Source organism: Protopterus annectens, chromosome 5.part0 (genome assembly GCF_019279795.1).
Source record: "Protopterus annectens isolate FY-2018-M chromosome 5.part0, PAN1.0, whole genome shotgun sequence".
In the NCBI taxonomy this organism is placed as follows: domain Eukaryota; kingdom Metazoa; phylum Chordata; order Ceratodontiformes; family Protopteridae; genus Protopterus; species Protopterus annectens.
The window spans coordinates 96,250,281-96,276,554 of record NC_056735.1 but is presented as its reverse complement, the minus strand read 5'-3'; the positions used below and the strand labels follow the sequence as shown (position 1 = coordinate 96,276,554).

The following is a 26,274-nucleotide window of genomic DNA, read 5'->3' as shown; positions in this document are numbered from 1 at the left end:
TCTCTCCAAACACCATTATATTGGGCGACTTCAACTATCCTAACATAGACTGGGAGCACTACTCTTGCTCCAACACCCTAGCCCAAAGGTTCCTAGAATTTATAAACTCAAATGCTGTCGAACAACTTGTTGCCACTCCCACAAGAGGGGAAAACATACTGGACCTGATCATCACCAAATGGGGACTCTATGCTCCAGACCAGAAGTGTATCCCTCACTGGTAAGATAAGGCCATAAACTAATCTCACTAGATATTCACATTCTGACCCCAGCCCGTGCCCAGAAAGCCACAGTGAAAAACTTCTGTAAAGCAAATTTCACACTCCTCAAAACCGAGGTGGAATCCTTCAAAGCCCCCGGGCCTGTGGAAAATACGGCCCAGACCGCAGAATCCTTTATAAATGCATTCTATGAACACCTTCAGGAATGCATGGCAATCCCAAATAAAACCAAGACCCAATCCTCCAAAGGCAGACGTCCTGTCTGGTGGACCCCAGCCATAAACAAACTATACAATAGAAGGAGGAAGCTACTACATGATAGAGCAAAATCCCAAAAAGGGAAGGCATCTCTGATCAGTATTAGCAAAAAACTACGGGCACTCATAAAATCGTCTAAGGCCAGCTTCGAGAGAAAAATTGCACAGGACACTAAGGATAATCACAAGGCTTTCTTTAGTTATGTTAGGAACCTGGGTGGGAATTCCCAGATATGCTCAGAATTAGTCCAAAATGACAAAAAATACACCTAACCCACAGACATTGCCAACATCCTAGCTGACAGGTTCAGCGCAAACCTCTCCCCCCCTTCCCCACCAAAAGGGCAAATATCTATCCCAGCAGAGTGCTGCCCCCCCTGACATATCAGATGCTCAGGTAAGAGCCGCCCTCTCCAAAGCAAAAAAACACAGCATCAATGGGACCAGACAGTGTCCCGGGCTGCGTCCTACAGGAACTCCAAGAAGAACTAAACCCAAACATAAAACTACTGTTCAATCTCAGCCTTACTACAGGATATGTACCCAAAGAGTGGCATACAGCAACAGTGATCCCTCTCCACAAAGGTGGTGCCTCAACGGATCCTGGAAACTATCGCCCCATAAGCTTGACTAGCTTGGTCTGCAAAGCTATGGAAAGGATCATCATGGACCTCATAAATAAAGATATTGGGGACCTACAGACACTGGATCCTACCCAGTTCGGCTTTGTTAAGGGCAGATCCTGTCTCTTAAACCTGGTCAATTTCTTTGAAACCATCACCAAGGCCATTGACGAGGGGAAGGTGGTCCACACAGCCTACCTGGACCTTGCAAAAGCCTTCAATACAATACCCCACTCGGGCATTATAGATAAGCTCACCAGCTTAAATATAAACCCCTATGTCACTAGATGGGTTGCAAACTGGCTCAAGGACAGAACCCACATGGTTAGAATTGCTGGAGCCATGTCAGACTCCAAACCAGTTACAAGTGGCATCCCACAAGGCTCAGTCCTGGGACCTCTCTTGTTCGGTATATATTTCTCGGAGGTACAGGCTAACACGGAAGGACTGTGGCTGACCAAGTTCGCAGATGACTGCAAACTGGGTGCCATAATCGACTCTCCAGCCGACACAAGCATCCTACAAAAGGGCCTCATAGAAACAGACAACTGGTGCCAGAGCCATGGTCTCAAGCTAAACGCCAAAGAGTGTATAGTCATCCCCTTTGGCAAAGTGCCCACAAATTACCACATAGGTGGTAATCCATTAAGTACGGAAGAAGTAATTAGGGACCTGGGGACCCAAGTTGATAGCAATCTCTCATTTGACAACCACATGGCCAAAGTGGTTAGAAAAACATTTTATATAGCCCACCTAATCATGAAGGGATTCACATCTAGATCAGGGGAGGTCATCGTGCCTCTTTACTCATCCCTCATCAGGCCTATAATTGAGTACAATGCCCCTTTTGGGATGTACCTTACCAGACACCTGCAGCAACTGGAAAGACCCCAAAAGTACCTCAGCAAGAGGATCAAAGGGCTCAAACAGATGCCATATGCTGCCGGGTTAAAGAAACTCCAGCTCTACTCAGTGTCATGCCGCCTGCTCAGAGGCGATCTGTGCCTGACATATAAAGCCATGTCCAACCCGGAATTAATGGACATGCTGCACCTCAGAAAATCCAAATCCCATCGAGCTACGCACTCGAGAGACTTGAACCTCAGCACTGAAATAAATAGGACATGCTGGAGGGACAGATTCATAACCCAGAGGCTCCCTTCACTCTGGAATAAAATCCCAGTCCAGGTTAGGCAGAGTCCCTCATTGACTCTCTTCAAGAGGAATCTTTATGAGTGGATGGGAGATAGTAGGATTACCCCGGGTATCACTTCTGTGTCACTATTAGACAGAGGCACAGTATACTAACCTCGAAAAAGGGCATAGCAAAATTCATTTAAAATAGGTGGCGAAAGCCAAACACACTCTGGCTAGGCTTATAAATGCCTTAGGGCAGATAGCCTAGTATGAACCTATGAACCTATTACATAGTATGGAAAAGTAAGTTGTTGTTGTGTCTTTTTCGGCTTTTCCCGGTTAGGGGTCGCCACAGCGGAACTCCGGTCCGCTAATGATTGGCAGTAGATTTTTACGTGCTGGCTTGCCGGGCCTAACGCACAACCTTCAACGAAGGAACGCCCATTCACACATGTTGCCACACAGAAGACGCTCTAACTGAGAATTGAACGGGCAACTTCTAACTGTGAGGCGACAACGCTACAGCAGCACCACCACCAGTATGGAAAAGTAAGTGAGGTATATAAATTATGAAGTAGTACAAAGGTATACAACATCCAAAAGAAAAAGGTAAATATGCAAGACATGCAAGAGATGAGCAGTAATAGGAATAAAAAAGTACAGAAGATAATCAAAAAAGCCACACTGGTGGTATCTTAGCAGCAATAGCTGGCATAACAAAAGGAAAGTAAGTCATGGCAAACATTGTAATACTTGGTCAGCTGAAAATGTTAACTCAATAACAAATTGACTTTGACCAGTATAGCAGGCAGCGTACTGGGCAGAACATCACCAGAACAGAATAAGGACCTGAATAAGGTCCAGCTATAACAGAAAAAGTCCAGGGTCAGTAACAAAAGCACCAGCGCATACACTGGGTGGGGGCAAATGTTGAGCTTCACATTAGCTTTCATTACAGGACTTGTACCCAATACTAACAGGGCATTTAACTACAACATATAAAGAATGCAGTACTGTCAGAGCTTCCAGTCAGCATCCCTGAATTCACCTGCACGGTTTTAGCAGCTTAAAAGGTTGGCACTGTATAGACAACTAAAGAACAGTTTTATAGTGAAATTATTTCAATTCTAATTTTTTTAAATTTGTTGTTAAAATGGAGGTTATTATTGCAAGTTTGTTGTTGCATCTTAGTAGAATAATTTGACCTTTCACTAAAACTAAGTGCCCCTTTGCTGGCAGACTCGCATTCTTGTGACTCACAGCCTAACGGTCCTACCGTACGCAGACAAGATTGTGGTGATGGAGGACGGAAGAATAACAGAGGTGGGAACATATCAAGAACTTCTTTCAAACAGGCAGAACTTTGCTGAATTCCTGGAGACCTTCAGCAAGGAAAAAGGAAACCATAGCAGAGCAGCTCTGGAAAGTGAGTAAAAAAAAGTTTTGTGACAGTATAAGAACAGGAAATGAGTTTGAGGACTCTGACTTAGATAGTTGTGTGTTATTTCTGTTAGTGTGTGTGTGTGTGTGTGTGTGTGCATTTTCTGTGAGATCAAAGGGGACAGTATTTCAGAAAGTTACAAACAGTATGTTTAAAGAAAAAAAACATCCTAACTTGGCTGTAAAACAGAATGTGCATCATTCTAGTTGGCATCATGTCAGCTGTACACCTGCCCACCAGTCTGTAAGATCCATTGATAGAAACATGTTCACTTTAAGCCAGTTCACAATTTTTTAGTATTTAGTTGCCTAATAATGAAAAGCTGATGTACCTGGAAGGAACCTTGGATGGACATTTCCCCTTACCCAGGCTCCCAGTGGGTTTGAATAGTGAAAACCTGCATACCATTTGTACGCATTCAGAAAATAAATGGGTGGGACATAATTTACAGTCCACTAGCATGGAGTTGGCAGTTTGCGTCACAGGTGATTAGAACTAGTACAAGGGCTGGCAACGCACTTTCCCACAGCCATATTACTGCTGCCTGATTTCATTTTCATACCATTGTGGTTGCTTTTTCCTTTGAGCTACAGACTGCTTTTGATATTCTGACGAAACATCCGTACTTCCCCTGCAGGCAGCTTTTAGTGGTATAACACACTCTCACTTCTCTAATTCTGAATGGGATGTCTGCAGTGAGGCATCAAAATGCACCATTTCCCAGAGATCTTATTTTTTTATTCATCAGTCATTGATTAAACAACCCACAACAATAACAAAGAAAGAAGCTTTAACTAGCATATGTAAACCACACACTTAAACCCTATTACAAACCTGATTAACATGTTTATGGTTCTCCATTATTTAATTATTTTTATTGCATATCTTTTCTTTATGATCAAGTATTTGTTACTATATTCACTACTTATGTCCCCCTTTCATTTATACTGAGGATTCTTCTCCTCCACACATTTGGACACAAGGAGTCTCCCATCCTACATCTGCGATTCTGTACTACCCACATATTCCCTTTTTATAATTAACACTTTTCCCTTTGTTTACTTACTTACTTACTGTTTTTTTTCTGGTTCTTCCGCCTGCCATTGACTTTACAGTTTCACCACTTCCGTTGTCTTGGGACTTTCAGCTGCTTCCGTCTTTTGGTCACTGCTTTTTCCCACTAGTGTTAATCCCCCTGCTCCTTTAATAAAAGTTTCATCCCATCCTCTTACCCCAACAGGAAAACGTTTTTTTGTTATTTATCCAGAATCTGGCCATCTCTCGTATCCTTCCTAAACATACAGAGAGTATCACACTCCCAAAACACATGTCCAGCTCCCTCTTCTTACTTCACACCTGCAGCATCTACCTACCCCTCCTGGAAGGCTTTGAGCTGTTTTCACCTGGGTATAAAAATACTTATGCAAGCATTTCCATGCAAAAACTATAACTTTCCTTGCTTTTGAAAGATATTTCGGAATCTTTACCATTTGCTCCTACTCTTCCTGACCCATCTTTCCCTCCACTTCCTTTTCCCAGATCTTCCATTTATTTTTAGTAATCTCCTTATTAATTCCCGTTGCCCATTTCTTCGCTACTCATAGCAGTCCCTTAGTTATTTTACCTACTAACCTTCTGTCATCCACTTCTGTTATTCTGAGCTTCTGTGATATTTGATTTGTTTGACCTGTAATTTATTCGATTTATTGTTCATCCCTTGAAATTCCCAAATTGTTTTTTCCTGCAGATCGTATTTCGTCTTTAAGAGCTCCTAGTCTTTATACGTCCTATTTTCTAACAACTCCAACCAACACATAGCTTATTTTGGTTTTGTTTTTTTCTCCTATCTCCAGGTTCCTGCTTCATTTGATTTTTCTTCCCAAGACCCTTCCCCATTGTCAAAACAACCCCCTCCATCTTTTAAATTTGTCCCTGTTCCATATTCTCTGAAATACATTTTGCACTTCTCTCAACCATTGAAGTGGCAGCTCTTCTAATAAATAGTGAATAAAATCTTCATCTTCAAGATTACCCCTTTCTCTCCTGCAGATCTTGTCTTTCCATTCAGGTTTGTATTTACAATAAACTGTTCACAAAACGTTTAAAAAGATTCTTTCCTGAAGATTTTCCTTTAAGTCTGGCACCCCCGTCCCCCCTCCACTCTTCTACTTGTCATTGTTTCCCGGGCAACCCCCGTCCCCCCTCCACTCTTCTACTTGTCATTGTTTCCCAGACACCCCCTGTCCCCCCTCCACTCTTTTACTTGTCATTGTTTCCCGGGCCACCCCCGTCCCCCCTCCACTCGTCATTGTTTCCCGGGCACCTCCCCGTCCCCCCTCCACTCTACTTGTCATTGTTTCCCAGACACCCCCGCCCCCCTCCACCCTACTTGTCATTGTTTCCTGGCACCCCTCCACTCTACTTGTCATTGTTTTCCAGGCACCCCCCTGTCCCCCTCCACTCTTCTACTTGTCATTGTTTCCGGGCACCCCACCTGTCCCCACTCCACTCTTCTACTTGTCATTGTTTCCTGGGCACCTCCCGTCCCCCCTCCACTCTTCTACTTGTCATTGTTTCCTGGGCACCCCTCTGTCCCCCCTCCACTCTTCTACTTGTCATTGTTTCTCAGGCACCCCCGTCCCCCTCCACTCTTCTACTTGTCATTGTTTCCCAGACACCCCCCGTCCCCCCTCCACTCTTCTACTTGTCATTGTTTCTGGGCACCCCCCGTCCCCCTCCACTCTTCTACTTGTCATTATTTCCCAGGGCCCCCCCCTCCCCTTTCCACTCTGCTACTTGGGATTGTTTCCCGGGCACCCCCATCCCCCCTCCACTCTTCTACTTGTCATTGTTTTATGGGCACCCCCCCATCCCCCTCCACTCTTCTACTTGTCATTGTTTCCCAGGCACCCCCCCTCCCCCTCCACTCTTCTACTTGTCATTGTTTCCCAGACACCCCCTGTCCCCCACCACTCTGCTACTTGTCATTGTTTTCCGGGCACCCCCAGTCCCCCCTCCACTCTTCTACTTGTCATTGTTTCCCGGGCACCCCCTGTCCCCCCTCCACTCTTCTACTTGTCATTGTTTCCTGGGCACCCCCCATCCCCCCTCCACTCTTTTACTTGTCATTGTTTCTCAGGCACCTCCCCCGTCCCCCCTCCACTCTTCTACTTGTCATTGTTTTCCGGGCACCCCCCCCCATCCCCCTCCACTCTTCAACTTGTCATTGTTTCCCGTTCTACCTGCACCCGCCTGCCACATCAGGTAAATGCTCTAAACAACTGCTTCACTTTCTTCAGTGTCTTCTGGTAGCTCCCAGTGACCTTTGCTCTGCCTACACAAACTGTGACATTATAAACAGCTTTAAAGTTTGCACTCATTGTTTCAGTTCCAGTTGCAATCACTCCCACTTCAGCAGCTGACCTCTTGCTTTCTCTAATATTCGATTATGTGTACCCTTTGTTGATTGATTTACTGTTGGGCCTAATCATATACCCAGATACATTATCTCTTCCTGGATCCCCACACTGTCTTCCTTCCCTCTCTGTTGGTGCTCTTCTGATCTCACTCTTACTATCTTTGTTTTCTCTTGGTTCACATTATACCCAGAGACCCTACCAGATGCCTAAAGTATCTGCCACACCCTATTCCTGATCCTGATCACAATTAATCATTGTTAACAATACATCATTCCAAAATGAGGTCGGAAAGACTAAAGGTGGTGAAGTCTCTATCATCATTATAGGCAAGCACACCTCCAGAATGGTTTGCCAGCATGATGCACTGGAATTACTCCAGGTACAACTGACAGTTGACAAGACACCCATTCAAGTTATAGCCAGCTATAGACCCCCCCTCCATGCACACCCACTCCTCCTACCTGGACCTATTTGACTCCATCAAGGTACCCCCTAACGCCCTGATCCTTGATGACTTCAACTACCCACCATAGACTGGGTGAACTATTCCTGCACTAATGCACTCACTGAACGATTCCTTGACTTCATCAGTTTTAACACACTAAACCAGCTTGTCTCATCCCCCACGGGGATAACATTCTGGACTTGGTTCTTACCAACATGGGTGACCGCTGCACCACTCCCATAGTATGTTCTTTCCTGGTGAGATCAGATCATCGATCTCTCATTTGAAGTTTCTGTTCCACCCAACCCCTCCCCAACTGTAACCAGACTAAAAAACTTCTCAAAAGTTGACTACAACCTCCTAAGGGAGGGTATCTGTAGCTTCACACCACCACCCCCCTCAAAGGTTGCAGACAACTATGCTTAACAGTAAGCCAGTGCAGTATAGAAACACCTGTACAACTGCATGGACTCAGCCATACCCAGCAGAACTAAAACCTGCTCCTCAAGGAAACACAAACCTGTCTGGTGGACATCCTCTATCAACAGGCTTTACAACAAAAGGAAGAAACTGTTATCTTAGGGTAAAAAGGTCCAAATTCTAAATTGGAAAATCTCCCACCTCAGCCTCAACAAGCAAATTAGATCACTAGTGAAAACCTCCAAAGCCAATTATGAGTTGAAACTAGCCTCCGAAACAAAGGGAAAATGCAAGTCCTTCAGTTACATCAGGAACCTTCATGGCAAAGCCCAGGTTTGTTCCAAATTAGTACTTAATGGTACCCTTTATACTGTTCCTGTTGACTTAGCCAACCTGCAAGCTGATAGGTTCCGTGCAAACTTCACCCCTGTCACCCCAAAGGCCCATTCGACATCCCCAATACTTGTCCCACACCTCACATCTCTGTAGATCAGGTGTTAAAGACCCTATCCAAGGCAAAGAACACAGCTTCCATGGGACCTGATAGTATCCCAGGCTGTATTCTGAACCATCTCCAGCAAGAACTAGCTTCACCATTGAGCACCCTGTTTAACCACGACCTAATTACAGGCATCATTCCAGCAGAGTGGAGAACTGCCGTTGTCATCCCCTTGCACAAAGGTGGTGCCACTACTGATCTGAGAAATCACCCCATTAGCTTGACAAGTCTGATCTGTTAAGCCATGGAGCATATTATTATGAATCTCATAAACAAGGACATAGGCAATCTCCAAGCACTTGACCCTACCCAGTTCGGATTCGTCAGGAGCAGATCTTGCCTATTGAACCTGGTTGACTACTTTGAGACTTTCACCAAGGCCCTGGATGAAGGGAAAGTCAGTACATACAGCTTGCCTTCACTTGGGGCATTTGACACAATCTCCCACTTGGGCATCATCAAAAAACTAACACAACTTGGCGTAAATCCCTATCTCTTCAGGTAGGTGGCCAACTGGCTCACCGATAGGACCCACAAGATCAAAATAGGCACCACCACCTCCAACAGCAGACCTGTCACTAGTGGTATTCCCCAGGGATCTGTCCTGGGACCCCTACTGTTTGGAATCTTCTTCTCAGAGGTCCAGGCAAAGACAAAAGGGCCTGTGGCTGATCCAAGTTTGCAGATGACTGTAAGTTGGGTGTTGTCATTGACTCCCCAAATGATGTTAACATACTGCATGAGGGTCTCACAGCTACAAATAACTGGTGCCAAAGTCATGGTCTTAAGTTAAATGCATAAAAATGTATTATCGTACCATTCAGCAAAAACACGGCCCCTACTGATTACCACATCAATGGCAATCTCCTAAGCACACAACCTGTGGTGAAAGACCTGGGTACTCAGGTTGACAAAAATTTCACATTCAACCATCATGTGGTGGCAGTGGTCAAAAACGCCTTTTACTTGCTTCATCTCATAAGTAAAGGGATTGCATCCAGAAAAAAAGGACGGTATTAGTTCTCTGTACTCCTCCCTTATTAAGCCTATAATTGAGTATAATGCCCCATTTGGTATGTACCTCTCCAAACACCTGCACCAACTGGAAAGGCCACAGAAATACCTCACAAAGAGACTCCATGACCTCCAACATCAGTCCTGTGTGGACAGGCTTAAATCAGTATCAAACGAAAACAGTCCTTGAAGCAAATAAGGAATCAGATGCAAAAGCAGAGAATACAAGAAAAAGAAAAATAATCTGGTTCCACACAGCAGTGATGATCAATATGTCCTTTATTGTAAAGGACATATTGATCTTCACTGCTGAGTGGAACCAGATTATTTTTCTTTTTCTTGTATTAAATCAGTATCACTCTACTCGGTATCATACAGATTGCTCAGAGGTGATCTGTGCCTGGCCTACAAGGCAATATCGGACCCTGCCCTACTAGAGATGCTCCATATCCGTAAGTCTTAACTCCTCGCACATTACCTGCTTGATAGGCCTAAATCTAATATACATCAACAAAACCAGCTGGAGAGAGACAGGTTTGTCTCCCAGAGGCTGCCCCTTCTCTGGAATAGACTTCCCATACATGTCAAACAGAGTACCTTGCTGACCCTTTCAAGTGCAACCTTGATGAGTGGATGGGAAACCACAAATTTGTCCCAGGGGTTCCACCTTTGTTCCTCATTGACAGGGGTGACAGGTGCTGACTGAGAGTTCATTTTTGGGGATAAACTCTTGGCTAGGCTTGTAAGGGCCCCAGGGCCATTAGTCTAGTAACCTCCTATGATCATCTGCATGTAATGTTAACTTTTGTTCTTGCTGCCCCCACTTATAACTTCTAAAGTCTGCTTTCTTTGTAGCCTCCACCAGAGATTCAAGATATATTGAGAATAATAAGGATTGGTTGTTTGTTAAACATGCCACCAGTGTTCTTTTATGCGTTTTTATGTTTGACTGGATGTGGGAATGCTTATTTTTATTGGTTGCACTGTTATTATGAGCTATTCATTGGTAGCTGGTGAATATAAATTGCAGCTAATAGTTTGTTTAGTTAGATCTGAAGAAGGACGGTTTAAGTTGAAGAAGTTTATCTGTTTCTGTCACTGAAAGTAAAGGATTTAACCCTCGACCTGGTGGAAGCATGGAGTATTTGTTTTGTTTATTACTGCCTTTTTTCTGGATATAATTCTTTGGTGGTCCACACTTCTTTTTTATCGTGTGTGTGTGTGTATATATATATATATATATATATATATATATATATATATATATATATATATATATACATGTTCCACTCATACTTAACACTATTAATCATCTGTGTTATCAGCAGCAACCTTCCTGTGCTATCTTTCTGCTATGTCTCTCATATGTTAATTAATAGTGCAAATATGCAGTGAGAGTGGAGCAACAGGTAGCACATTTATCTTTGGTGCAGAAGGCTGTGGGTTATGTACCTACACCAGGTAGATCGATTACGGACACTGCAGTATAGCATAAAGAGGTGCTGTACTCCTGAGTGTTTCATTCTTCAGATAAGATATTAAACCTAGGCCCCCTGCCTGAGTTGGCAGTAGCTCAGGGGTATATAAAAGATCCCATGGCACTTATACAAAAGAGTAGGGGAAGTTCCGCATGCCCTGGCCAAGTTTACCCTACTAGTATAAATACTGCCTTTGGTCTCCGCTGAAAAGAAGCTACTACCCTAATGGGACTAACCCAGTCAACAAAAGGGTAAATAAAAAAATGTAACCCTGACTCTTTAGGAAGATGGTGAGGGGTGCCCTGTGTGTCTGGCTTATGGATGGCCTTGGCTATAAAATAAAATACATCTAGCGTTTAAAGTGTTATCCAAGCCTCATCCTGATACAGGTTCTTTAAAAAGTCTTGTACCTGCGAATATTATAACAGTCCTTTAAACTACTTCAAGTCCTTTGTTGGAAGATTGAGTTTTCAGATCCCAGTTTTACCAGAACTTCCCGTGAGTAGTTCTGGTAAAACTGGGATCAGCATTTTTGTAACTCATTGTTTTTGCCAGAAGGTGTTTTACACCTGTTCTTGGCAGTTATTCTTTACATGTTTTTTTTTTTTTTGTTTGTTTGTTTTCCTAGTGCAGCTTAAAGTTTTTGATAATGGCTTGTTGTACTTATACATAGATGTGCTTTGGTACTCCTCTGCATTTAAAACACATTTTGTTTTTCATAACTGCTCCTCGAGCATTTCCCCCCAAGAGTATCTGGTATGTTTCATGTCTGTATAGGAATCCCCATGACATGGAAATGCATACAGCAAGCTGTACTAATACTATCCTCACATTGTTTCCCCTGTTTTGTCTGTTCTTTATGCTTCTCCGCTCCCCTATTTTGTCTGCTTTTCAGTTCATTGCTTTGCAGATAACCTCATAATGGTCCTTCCCAAACTCTAGGTAGGACTGGGGGTGAGGGGATGGCTCCTTAAACATAACCTAGTAAATCACATGAACAACTGGACTTGAGAGACCAGTCTGTCCCATGGATCTACTGTTGACTTCTGGGCACTTTGTTGTACGTTAATGGCCCTGCCCTTTTCTGTTCTACATGCACACACATGAATATCCACTCATGCCAACCCAGTTCACATCATAGCGACCCAATATGTTCACGTGTGCATGTGTGTGTGTGTGTGTGTGTGTCTGTGTGTGTGTATGCATGCGTGCGTGTGTGTGTGTATGTGTGTGTGGTTAAAGAGAATTTGTTTAAATTCAAAATAAAAAAAAGTTTCAATGTAAAAAAACAAACAAAAAAAAACAGTCTGTACAAGGGTATTGCACTTAATATACCTTCTGATCTTGTGGAAACTCTGGTGGTGTCTCCATATTTGTCAGAGACCACATCTCCTCTAGACTAAGATCCAGAGACCCACAATTTATTTTATTTATTTTACATTTGTTAACCGGGAGGGTCCGACTGGATACATGTCCATTTTCAGCGGAGGCCCAGGGAGAAAAGCTCCAAGTGATACATTTTTAGTTTCAACAGTTGCAGGTAATACAGATAATGCAGAGAGTATAGACAGTACAGATAACACAGATAATACAGTCCTGGTATTGAAGGGAGATACATTTTTAGTCTAAAACAGTTGAAGTTACTATAGATAATGCAGAGAGTACAGGCAATACAGATAAACAGACAATGCAGTCCTGATATTGAAGGGTGGTTACAGACATTTATTTGTAGGAGAGAGTCAGGATGTGCATGTATATCTGTATATAGTGGTAGCTTATGCAGGATTACAGTTGTGAAAGTATGTTAGATAAATTTTCATTGCCAACCATAGACGTTAGAAGTAGAGATACTTCTCTAGTCAGGTAATAGTAGTAATACTGATTTTGTGCACATTACAGGTTAGCAGGATTCTATACTGGGAGGTTAATGTCCCTAGCCTGGGGTGTGACAAAAGCAGAGTCTGTTGTTTTTGAAATGATCTTTGAGAAGTTTCTTAAATTGGGTTGAGGAGTTGTTACTAGTTGTATGGGGAGGAAGGGAATTCCAGATTTTAGAAATATAGTAGCTGTAGATGGATTTTCCTGCCTCATTGTTAAATCTGGTTGTCGTAAGTAGGTTTTGGGAGATAGATCTTAAAGTTCTGGTGGTGGTGTAATTTTGAAGTAGGTGTTGTAGTGCTGGGGTGTTTTCTGTGTTGTTTAGTATTTTGTGTGCAAGAGATAGTTGATTGAATTGAAGTAATAGTGGGAGTTCTAGCCAATTTAGTTTTTTGAGGGATTCACAGTGATGGGTTCGAAAGGGGGGAGTCTGTGGCAAATCTGGCTATCTTGTTATAACAGCAATCTAGTTTGTTTAGGTCTGTTTTGCGGAGGTAAGTAAGGACAGGGGAGGCCTAGAGTAAGGTGGATAGAAGATGGGTTCTGGCGATTGTTATTTTAGAGTGGTTGGAGAGAAATTATTTATTACGATAGAGGAGGCCCAGTTTTTTATGCATTATTTTAATGGTAAGTGAAATGTGTAGGTCGAGTCTAAGGTGATTGTCAATTTCCATACCTAGCAGTTTGGTGTGATTGGTGGGGGAGATGGTGGTGTTATTGTTAGAGGTGATTGAGAAACTATCTGAAGAGGGTGTGGCTTTGTGGGAGCTAAAGATGAGTAATTTTGTTTTGGAAGGATTAAGAATGAGGTTTTTATTAATGAACCATGATTCAGCTAGAGGAAAACATTCTTGTGTTTGGGAGAGGAGCTGGTCAATTGTTTTGGCTGCGCAAATTATGGTGGTGTCATCAGCATATTGTACTATTGAGGCATTGGGGATGCTGGTAGGGAGTTGATTGGTGAATAGTGTGAAGGGCAGTGGTCCCAGGATGGAGCCTTCGGGAACCCCTAGATGGACAGGTAGTTGTGGAGATAGTTGGTTTTTCCATAGTACAGTTTGCTGCCTACAGTCTAGGTAGCTCTTGAACAAGGAGATTGCAGAGTTACTAAGGTTGAGGGCGGATAGTGATTGGAGGAGCTTCGCATGGTTGACCATGTCCAAAGCGTTGGATAAGTCTAGGAAGGTGGCTGATGCTAGTAGTCCGTTGTTGCCGAAATTGTTAATGGTACTGGTGAATGCAGTAAGTGCAGTGGTGGTGCTGTGAAAGGATCTGAAGCCATGCTGCTGTGAGCATAGCAGTTTGTTTTCTAGGAGGTAATTCATCAGTTGTTTGTGGATTACTCTCTCTAGTATCTTTGATAAGGGGGGTAGTATGGCTATGGGGCGGTAGTTGTTGAGCTCAAGAGAGCTCCAGCCTTTGTGCAGTGGAATAGTATGAGATATTTACCACAGCAGGGGTACTCTACTCTCAGAGATGGATCTGTTAATTAGGATGGAGACAGGGTAGGCTATTGCTTCAGCAGCTAGTTGCAGGTATTTTGTGGGTAGTTTGTTAGCGGCAGGGTTGGTAGGTTTGAGTTTTAGAAGAAGTTTTTGTATGGTCTTGCTGGGTACAGGGTTTATTTTGAAGCTGTGGGCACTGGTTGAAGCTATTGGTGGAGAGTGTAAGGGTGTTGATATGGAGTAGTTAGGGCTGGGTTGATTGTCAGAAAGTGCTTGGGTAGATTCTGTGAAGAATTTGTTGAACTGTGTGGGGATGTTTTCTTGGTTAGCAGATGTACTGGGTGTGGGGGTAGCTGTTTTGCCTGGTTGTAACACGGAGTTGATAACAGCCCAGAACTTTTTAGGGTTATTAATATATTTATGCTGTATATTTTGGTAATAGTCGGTTTTGTCCTTTCTGATAAGTTTTTTGGCTTTGTTGCGTAATTCAAGGAATTTTTGGTGGTCCTGTTGAGATTTAGTTTTTTGGTAGCTAGACCAAGCTTTGTTTCTATTTTGAGGAATGTTTTGGTTTCCTGAGTTAGCCATGGAGCATGTTTTTTTTTAATTCTGGTTGTTCTAGGGGGGGCATATTGGTTAAGTATATTTGTAAAGGTTGTGTTAAAGTAAAGTACTGCTTCAGCTAGGTCTAAATATTTTAGTGGGGTCCAGCTACAGCTTTTTAGGTCGTTATTAAAGTTTGATTGGATGAACAGTTTTTTGTTTCTGATTTCTCTCACAGTAACTTCGGTTGGCTGGGGTTTTTACATCTCAGTAAAAAAGTAGCTTAGTGATCACTGAGGGTATCTGGTAGACATCCTGCTAAGGGTATTAGGCATGGATGTGATACTAGTATCCAGTCAAGTATGGATTGGTGTTTGGTCTTTTTATCGGTTCTAGTGGGGGAAGATATGAGTTGGGTAAGTCCGTGGAGGTTGATGTGGGAGAGTGGAGTTTGTTTAGGTCCCCAAGTAGGATGGTTTCTTGGGGGAGGGTGTTAGTTATCCACTCGAGTAGTATTTCAGCAGTGGGAATATTGTTCCCTGGAGGGATACAACAACATATTATATTAACATGTTTGTCTTTGTTTAGCTTTAGTTTAGTGAGGGTGAGTTCGGAGTTACATAGGTCTGGGGTTGGGATATTGAGTTTTTCTAAGCTGAGGTAGTTTTTGTAGAGTATGGCTACACCCCCACCCCTCTTTCCCATTCTGTCAGTACGGATTATATTGTAGCCGGGTGCAGTAACTGTATTATCTTGGTTATCAGGTTTTAGCCAGGATTCAGTTAGTATGACTATGTTGGCTAGTAGAGGCAGAGTAATGCATGGAGATCATGGACTTTGTTTAGGATACTTCTGATATTCAAGTCTTTGGTTCTGTGTAGTAGGGATTTCTTCAGGTCAGGGATTGGAGTGAGTGGGCAGGTTGAGCCTGTGTTGGGATGGATATCACCACAGGTCATGAGTTTAACTTTTAGGTGTGCTTGGAGTTTAATTAGCTTGTTGAGTGTTTTTAGATATTTTGAGGCCACCATATCATATGATTTATTATTATTATTTGTTTATTTATTTTATTTATTTTCATTTGTTTACCAGGAATGTCCGACTGGGCCTAAAATAGCCTGTTTTCAATGCAGGCCCGGGGAGAAAAGCTCCACACAGTACAATGTTGTAACAGAACAATAGTCATATAAGATACAGAATATGTACAGTACAATGTTCATAGAGGATACATATTTAAAAAACACACATGAGGTACATATTATAGACGTAAAAACAAAGGATTAAAAATACAAAATTAGTTTAGCTTAGTTTAGGGACTTATAATAATTACTGCTTTAATGGCCTTTAGATAAGCCAGATTTGGTAAAATGAGAGTGCCTCTATAAAGATTTGTTATACGTTGTGAAAAGATCAGAAAGGACACAGATGGAGACAGCATGCTTTTGCATAAAACAAATCACCATATTCAGATTAAAACAGAAAATATTGTTTCTGTGAAATAAGCTGTCAGAGAGGTAGGGAAACACAAGGAAACCAAAATGAGTGAGGCACAACTGCAGAACTTTATCAGCTAATGCTGTATGGAAAAATAAATCAAAACATCAGTAAAACTGCAAAAAGCAACAAAATTAAATGGCCAGACTGAGGAACAGAAAGCTAGGTTAAAAACTACAAAATAATTTTAGTTGTAATGCGTGAAGAAAAGCATGAGAAGAGGTACTAATGCTTAAATAAAAGCAGGCTAATCAGGCAGTGGGTGACAGAGAAAAGGCAGGAATATTGAGCAGATATATCTTCCCTCTAATAGAAAAAAAGAAGAAATGCAACCTAAAGCAAACCGCACAAAATGTCTTATGGCAGGGGAGGCAGTGCTGAGTCTGTTTACAGCTTAACAGCTTGAAGTAGTTAGGACAGTCGTATCTGATGGTATTCACCCCAGAAGATTGAAATCGATTATCTATTTAAAAAAAAAATCATGAGAATCTAGAGTTTGACGTCTGGAAGTTTAGTACTGGAAATTAAGACTAACAGTGGCTAAAAACCTTAATCCTGTAGTCCTAGGTTTGAACCACGATCCCTCAATCTTCCTTTGTCCACTGAAGCACTTTGAAAATGTTATATAACAAGACAGTTCTTTCAGGTTAACAAATTAAATAAAGTAAAAATAAATCTCATGTCAATATAATGACCAGATAAGATGCAGAAAACGTGCAAAACACTCAGCTTGGCGTCTGCAGTAAGAGAAATGATGGCATCCATTCTTAGGGAAAATGTTGAATTTCTGGAATGAGTAGATAGCAGGAATCTAGGTAGCATGGGTTCATAGCAAGATGTTAATAGTAGACAAATCTGAAGACGTTCTTTGACTGGATGGCCACACTGTCAAACTATAACGGAGTTATTGGCTCTATATTAGTTTGCCCAAAGTGTATATCAGCAAACACCTAATCATCGACCATCGCTTCCACGATTTGCTGAATTGACTAAGGGTAAAGAAGTCGTTGGCCACCTACACAACTTTGCCATTTTCTTCCACTGTAGTGCAATCTCTGAGTTGGTGTATATAGTTGGGGGAGTGTGGGGGGCACATCCCCCCACTTGGGTGGGTTCGATTTAGTGAGATGTTCTTCCCTTGTGCTGCGGGGCAAACATTTCCTATGAGACAGGACAAGCGATGTTGTGTCAGAACCTAGATTCCAGAGATTGATATTTGGAGCCATAAGGTGTAGACAGATTTCACGCCCTTGGTAAATTCAGCAAATCTCAGAAGTGATTTTCGGTGAATAGGGGTCGATGATTAGGTGTTCACTGAAATACACTTTTGGCAAACTAATATAGACCTGAGCTATTGACGTTGTCTAACCTCAGTTTTAGAAAAGAATTTGGTATGGTGCCATACACGATTAATAGAGGCATAAATATACTGGAGAAAACGGGCAAAGATAACTAAAAAGGAGAGGTAACGGAGTGCAGTGAAGCCAAGGTGAAGTCCACCTTCCCTACTAGGGACTGATATCAGAGTATATGCAAAGAGAAATGGATGGGGGGTGCTAAATGAAAGACCAGCTGTGGTGGCATTTTTATTTATTATTTCCAGTTTGCTTACTGGGGAAGTCCACTGGGTCAGAGTGACCCGTTTTCAGTGAAGGCCCGGGGAGAAGAGATCCACAGCTAAGGTACAAAAATACACGGATGTCAGTCTTACATAATATGGAAACAGTTACAAATAAGTACCTTGAAAATATACATAATAAGCAGAAAAACAGTGAGTGTGGACTTACTGTTTATACATTTTCTATAGTGCGCACTCAGATATTAGGTGAGAAGATGTTTTATATACATAGGATACACTGTACATACACGATTTCAGGGAAGAAGTTACTAATGGAAAGATACATACAATAGTTACAATGTAGTAATGGAAAGCTACATGCAATAGTTACAATGTAGTAATGGAAAGCTACATGCAATAGTTACAATGTAGTAATGGAAAGCTACATGCAATAGTTACAATGTAGTAATGGAAAGCTACATGCAATAGTTACAATGTAGTAAATGGAAAGCTACATGCAATAGTTACAATGTAGTAAATGGAAAGCTACATGCAATAGTTACAATGTTACACCACAAGAAATAAGCAGCTGATAGAGAAAGGAGAGCTTGGAAAATGCTCGTGGGAGCATAGCAGAAGGAGAGTTATTGAGTTATCGGTAGCTATTGTTATTGTATTGATAGTTATTGATAGCTAATGGAGACAGGAGAGCTTAGAAAATGCTCATGGGAGCATAGCTGAAGGAGAGTTACTGAGGTTATCGATAGCTATTGTTATTATATTGATAGTTATTGATAGCTAATAGAGAAGAGAGATCTTAGAAAATGCTCGTGGGAGCATAGCTGAAGGAGAGTTATTGAGTTATTGATAGCTATTGTTATTGTATTGATAGTTATTGATAGCTAATGGAGAAGGGAGAGCTTAGAAAATGCTCGTGGGAGCATAGCTGAAGGAGAGTTACTGAGGTTATTGATAGCTATTGTTATTGTATTGATAGTTATTGATAGCTAATGGAGACAGGAGAGCTTAGAAAATGCTTGTGGGAGCACAGCTGAAGGAGAGTTACTGAGGTTATTGATAGCTATTGTTATTGTATTGATAGTTATTGATAGCTAATGGAGAAGGGAGAGCAAAGAAAATGCTTGTGGGAGCATAGCTGAAGAAGAGTTATTGAGGTTATCGATAGCTATTGTTATTGTATTGATAGTTATTGATAGCTAATGGAGAAGGGAGAGCTTAGAAAATGCTTGTGGGAGCATAGCTGAAGGAGAGTTATTGAGGTTATCGATAGCTATTGTTATTGTATTGATAGTTATTGATAGCTAATGGAGAGCTTAGAAAATGCTCATGGGAGCATAGCAGAAGGAGAGTTATTGAGGTCTTACGAACCTGAGGGGGAAACCCCCCAGGAGCATAGCTGAAGGAGAGTTGTTGAGGGCTTAGGAACCAGGGTGGGAAAAGCCCCCAGGCGAATGAACTAAGGAAGATTAGGTTGGATAGTGGCAATTGCATTTCCATTTTGTGGCCAGGTGCTTGGTAAGCTCAGTTTTGAAGTTTTCTAAGTTTGGGATGTTTCTTAGAGAGGGAGGAAGGGAATTCCATTTTTTGCCTAGAGAGACAGTGAGGAGAAGTTGGCCTGCTGTACTTTTGGGTTTGGGGATAGCAGTTATGTTTTGATGCTCATATCTGAGAGTTCTATTGGGGGTGTAATGGGGGAGGATATTAGTTAGCATCTTGAGCAGAAACTGTTGTTAAAAAAGGATAATTAGTATAAAATATTGCATGAAAATTGTAAAAATCAGTGGAGAGTAGGGAACATTGCGAAGAGAGGATGAAAAAGCATTATACAAATGAACAACTGGAGGACATAATGGCTCCCAGGTGTGCCACAAAGTGCAGGAAGTTTAGGATTTTTGCTTGGAGCCTTTTTCTGGGGTATTTTCATACACCGAGCAAACTTTAGAGAATGTTTCCACAGCTGGGTAGTGAATGCTGCAGGTGATTCCACAGATGGGTAGTGAATTCTGGAGGTGTTTGGGTAGTGAATGCTGGAGGTGTTTCCACAGATGGGTAGTGAATGCTGGAGGTGTTTCCACAGATGGGTAGTGAATGCTGGAGGTGTTTGGGTAGTGAATGCTGGAGGTGTTTCTACAGATGGGTAGTGAATGCTGCAGGTGTGATAGGCAATAGAGAGGAAACTGAGAACATGTTTTTTGGGAGTGTAACACGGCATATTTTAAAATTCTCTTCAGAGTATTCTGTCATAAATGTTAGGGGAACACTTGACTGTAACTAAGGAAATCATTACTTTGAGCTGAGACACTGGATCTGAATTGCCTGGAGATAGTAAGGCCTTATTATTGGCTGCCAGAAAAGCAATTACTAGAAGACTTGACATCAAACCTTAAAACAACTGCAGTTAAAGTACTGAATATTGTAAAACAGATAAAAAAAGAGGCAGGATCTTTAGAAAAGGGAAGGAGCATGTTTCATAGAAATAAATGGAATTTGCAGAAACGATCCATGCAAAATAATGTTGAGAAGGAGTGAAGCAGAAACTGTGCAATTTATGAAATATTAGAGTGAATGTCAGTTGTTACAAAGAAAGAAAATATTTATGTAATATACAATGCATGTAAATGAAAAATGTTAATATGTTTTTTCTTTTCTGCTAATATATGTGTATCTATGTTAATGCTAATTTAATAAAGGTGAAAACATTGATTAGACAGTCTTGGAGTTGGTTCCAAGTCAATAGTCTGTGTAAAATGTTGACTGTCGAAGAGACATGGGTGCCAGAACCATAGAGCGAGGGGCAGGCACCCCACACACACTTTTGCAGCACTTCTCGAATAACTCATAACATGCGCAATTGCGTCAGCATGCCGCACGCCATTTGAATACAGCAGGAGGAGAGGATTTACCGGTCAGCAGGCGGATTTCTTTATGGCAGAAGGATTTATTAACTGCAGAGCCAAGCCGAGCGCCGTTTGAATACAGCAGGAGGATTTATTAACTGCAGAGCTGAGCCACCATTTGACTACAGCAGGAGGATTTATTAACTGCCGTTTGAATACAGCAGGAGGATTTATTAACTGCAAAGCCAAGCCGCAGATTCAGATTCCTTTAACTGCAGACATTCGGGTGGGCAGGTGAATTTCTTTATGGCAGAGCCGTTCGGGCTGAAGGTATGTGTGTGTGTGTGTGTGTGTGTGTGTGTGTGTGTGTGTGTGTGTGTGTGTGTGTGTGTGTGTGTGTGTGAGAAAATGCCCCCAGCAGGATACATCTGGTAGCTAGAGGTACACAGGCTCAAACCCTACACCTTGGGTGCAGATAAAAAGAGCCTAAAGTCCCTAGCCACCATCACTTGTGAATTTATGCTTCACATTTTTGTTTTGTTCTGTTCCTCATTAAATCTCTGGTTTTCAGGCACAGTAAAACAAAATCTTTTATGCTAGCAATTTTCTAGGTTTATAAGATCAGTATTTGAAATGTGTCCCTATTTTGGGGCTGTATTCCCCCATTATTGGCTTTGTTCTGTGTTTTTGTGCTAGGAGGTTGAGAGCTATGGTGATGAGTGAGAACTAAATTCACTAAATGATAGCCATTTAAGTTTGTCTTCCTGTCTTTCAGGAAACTGCTGATTTAGCTTAGTGGTATGTTGCTCTGACTGTAGTACACAGTGTTCTGGGTTCAAGACTTGGCAGTGAAATGTACAGTGGTAATATAACATTTTATGCAAGCAACTTTCCAAAATTATACAAGCAATGTTTAAAATGTGTCCCTGGTGTTTGGCCTTTTGCCCCCCCCCCCATTGAAAATAAGTTCAAGAAGCTGTGCAACATGCCTATGGCTTACACTACTGTGATTCTGTATTTATATATTGTGTGTGGAAGTAGACTGTTATCATGCAAATGTTCTGAATAGGGCAGTTTTGTCATTATTGGTGCATACATTTTGCTTCATTGCCTACTGGAAAAATGTTCAAACAATAAATTTAAAATGCGCTCTAACTTAATTCTAACAAGTGTGCTGTATTATATAAGGAATATAATTTAATAAAGTCAGGAAGGTGTATCAAAGAACGCATGTATGTTTCTTGTTTTGTGCGCAAAGGGCCTCTGATTTGAAAACAGCCCAAAGGTAATCTTTATCCACCACTGGCCTGATGCATTTTCTGTGGATGTGGTGTGGGTTTTAATGCTGTTTCAATGAATGTGAGTTTCAAGGGCAGAGAAGTTTTAATGCCAAGTCTATTTTCATTGTGAGACAGTGTTGCTTTGTTTAGCAGATATGTTAGTGTTAGTGCATTGTGCTATAAAATGTAGAAAAATAAAATCCAGAAATGCAACTTGGATTTAAGGATGGGCAATAGAAAATGTACTCCAGGATTGCCCCTCATGCCACTAATGGATAGAGGCAGTTCCTAAATGCTGCATCAACAGGTCCCCTCAAATTACCTATGGGATGATCACAGTTATTCTCACTAGGGCTAATATACAATTATCAGCCATGGGATAGGTAAGACCAATCACAAAATGTTAATTCAAGAATCAAGCACCAAAAGGGAATTGGCTAAGCTTAAAGTCCTCCAAGTGAATCTATGTTGTGGTAGTAAGTAGTTATAAAAATTGCCCTTTTTAGATCACTAAGTGCCCCTCTCACTCTCCCCTCCCCCCCAGTCTTCAACAGCTTCCGGCACCTTTGAGAAGAGAACACAGTAAGTATTAATTAATGGTGTCTGCTTGGAAGGTGTGGATTAATTATCTGTTGGGTTATTAAGGAACTAATACGTCCATCGTCCAGTTTGTTTCCTTAAGGCAGGATGGAAACACACTTTGATTTGTGTTGGTCTTACCACTGGGTTCTATGTCAGAATCTAATTTGTGATGCTCCAACCACCAAAATAATGTATTCTTGGATTTTTAAGATGGCAAACACAGAGATTTTGTTTGTTTCGTTTGTAATTAATTGTTGATGATGTGTATATGAATATGTATATGCATATGTATCATCATCATCTTTCGGCTTTTCCTGTTAGGGGTCACCACAGCGGATCATCTCTTTCCATTTCTTCCTATCCTCTTCATCTTGCTCTGTCACACCAACCGCCTGCATGTCCTCTCTCACCACGTCCATAAACCTTATCTTAGGCCTTCCTCTTTTCCTGTTACCTGGTAGCTTCATCCTTAACATCTTTTCCCCAATATACCCATCATCCCTCCTCAGCACATGTCCAAACCAATGCAATCTCGTCTCTCTTGCTTTGTCTCCAAACTGTCCAACATGAGCTGACCCTCTAATATACTGATTCCTAATCCTATCCATCCTAGTCACACCGAGTGCAAATCTTAACATCTTTAACTCTGCCACATCCAGCTCTGACTCCTGCCTTTTTGTCAGTGCCACTGTCTCCAACCCATATAACATAGCTGGTCTCACTACCCTCTTGCAGACCTTCCCTTTCACTCTTACTGGTACCCGTCTGTCACAAATCACTCCTGACACTCTTCTCCACCCATTCCACCCTGCCTGTACTCTCTTCTTCACCTGTCTTCCACATTCACCATTACTCTGAACTGTTGATCCCAAGTACTTAAACTCGTCCACCTTTACCAACTCTACTCCCTGCATCCCCACCATTCCTCTACCCTCCCTCTCATTTACACACATATATTCTGTCTTAGCCCTGCTGACCTTCATTCCTCTGCTCTCTAGAGCATATCTCCACCTCTCCAGAGTCTCCTCAACCTGATTCCTACTCTCACTACAGATCACAATGTCATCTGCAAACATCATAGTCCACGGGGCCTCCTGTCTGATCTCATTTGTCAACCTGTCCATCACCACTGCAAATAAGAAAGGACTCAGAGATGATCCTTGATGTAATCCCATCTCCACCTTAAATGGATCTGTCACTCCCACTGCAATCCTCACCACTGTCACACTACCCTCGTACATATCCTGTACCACTCTTACATACTTCTCTGCCACTCCCGACTTCCTCATACAATACCACAAATCTTCTCTAGGCACCCTGTGATATGCTTTCTCTAAGTCTACAAAGACACAATGCAACTCCTTCTGACCTACTCTGTATTTCTCCAGTAACACTCTCAGAGAAAACACTGTATCTGTAGTGCTCTTTCCTGGCATGACACCATACTGCTGATCACTAATCATCACCTCCCTTCTTAACCTAGCTTCTACTACTCTTCCCCATAACTTCAAGCTGTGACTGATCAATTGTATCCCTCTATAGTTACTGCAGCTCTGGGCATCACCCTTATTCTTAAAGATAGGTACCAAAACACTTTTTCTCCACTCCTCAGTCATCCTCTGACTTTCCAAAATTTCATTAAACAATCTAGTTAAAAATTCCACTGCCATTTCTCCTAAGCACCTCCATGCTTCCATTGGTATGTCATATGGGCCAACAGCCTTTCCATTCTTCATCCTCTTCATAGCTGTCCTTACTTCCTCCTTGCTAATCTGTTTCACTTCCTGATTCACTATCCCCACATCATCCAACCTTCTCTCTCTCTCATTCTCTTCATTCATCAGCCTCTCAAAATACTCTTTCCATCTACTCAACACACTCTCCTTTCTTGTGAGTACCTTTCCCTCACTACCCTTTATCACCCTTACTTGCTGCACATCTTTCCCAGCTCTGTCCCTCTGTCTAGCCAATCGGTACAGGTCCTTTTCTCCCTCTTTAGTGTCCAATTTCTCATACAACTGTCCATATGCCTTATCCTTAGCTTTCGCCACCTCTCTCTTTGCCATGCGCCTCATCTCCTTATACTCATGTCTACTTTTTTCATCTCTTTGACAATCCCACTTCTTCTTTGCCAGCCTCTTCCTCTGTATACTCTCCTGTACTTCCACCACCAGGTCTCCTTGTCCTCCTTCCTCTGTCCAGATGTCACACCAAGCACCTTTCTAGCAGTCTCCCTTACTAGTTCTGCTGTAGTTACCCAGCTATTCGGTAACTCTCCACTGCCTCACAGTGCCTGTCTTAACTCTTCCCTAAACTCCACTTCACAATCACCCTTTTTTAACTTCCACCATTTAATCTTTGGCACTGCTTTCACACTCCTCCTCCTCTTCTTGATCACCAACATCATCCTACAGACCACCATTCTATGCTGCTTAACTACACTTTCCCATGCCACCACTTATGTGTCCCAATAAATAAATACTACATGAGCTAATCTTTTAATTAATCTTTTAATTAATGCTAGACTTTATAAGCACAACAAGAATTTACAGTGTTTTTTTTTTTTTGCTAGTCACCATGAAAAGCAGACGCCAGCAGCTCCTATCCTTTATCTTTGGTTACCCACTATCCTCATAACTGTTTCTGTGTATATTCTCCTGTTCTGCACTTTACCCTTCCCTGAATTCATTTCTAGCCTCACTCATAATTGCCTTTCCTAGTGCAGCTGCCCTATTTTACTGTCTTCAGACTCTTACATATTAATGTTTTTTTTATGTTTTGCCCTGCTTTTAGCTGCTAGTAATACCTCTCTCTTCCCCCTGCAAAGCCCCTCTCTATTGTAGCTTATTTTAACCATACAGCACTGGGTTTCCTTCAAGTAAATCTACTTGTATAGCTTGAGGCCAGTGTCCTTTTGTAAGCTTACTTCTGCTCGTATTTTATTTCTTTTTATTTTATTTCTGGTGACTGTACCTTTAGAAACTTTATATCCTTGTCTCTCAAGTTAGTTTTTCACTATCTTTTCTGATTGTTTCTATGACTTTATCTTGACCAGGGTGCTAGCCCCGCTCCGTTCGCCCTCGCTACGCTCGGGCTCACTTCGCTCCCCTACCCTACCCTCATTCCCACCCACCCCCATTACAGTTACCTTTATACCTAACTATCCATCCCCTTCCTGTCCCACTGGCCGCTACAATTCCACTTCCTGCCTATTGCCACAACCACCTTACTATTCTGTCAATCTTGTCAACACCACTTCATCTATACCACTGTCTCTCTACCTACTCTATCTGACCATATTTTATTCCAACATGTATTATTTTCTAATATCTTCTACACTACTTATTCTCTCTGTCTCCACCTCTTACCACTCCAATCTCTCTGACCCACTCCTATGTTCACCAACTTCTCACTCATACAACATATATCCAACTACTTCATCTTTTACTATCTCCCCTAATCTTTTTACTACCTCTATATCAAGTCTGTATAAACTATCCATAATACAGGTTTTTAAACCTTCCCACAAAGCTAAGTCAAAACTTTACAAACTCCATCTAGCATCTACTACACACACACACACTCTCCTCACTAAAAACCTACTTTGTTCTGGAGATATCCATCCCGACCCTGGCCCCTCTTCTTTCCCCAAAACTACCTCTACACTGCCCCCATCTTACTC

At 41.9% G+C, this 26,274-nt stretch overlaps 1 protein-coding gene across 1 annotated transcript in view; it reads left to right on the top strand.

The window, feature by feature from the left end:
- Positions 1-26,274, top strand: part of LOC122802503 (multidrug resistance-associated protein 1-like) — a 1,262,326-nt gene that overhangs the window by 737,421 nt on the left and 498,631 nt on the right. The window contains exon 15 of the mRNA XM_044072155.1: positions 3,478-3,664. Within this exon, the coding sequence (XP_043928090.1) occupies positions 3,478-3,664 (187 nt within the window). The remainder of the gene's footprint in view (positions 1-3,477; positions 3,665-26,274) is intronic.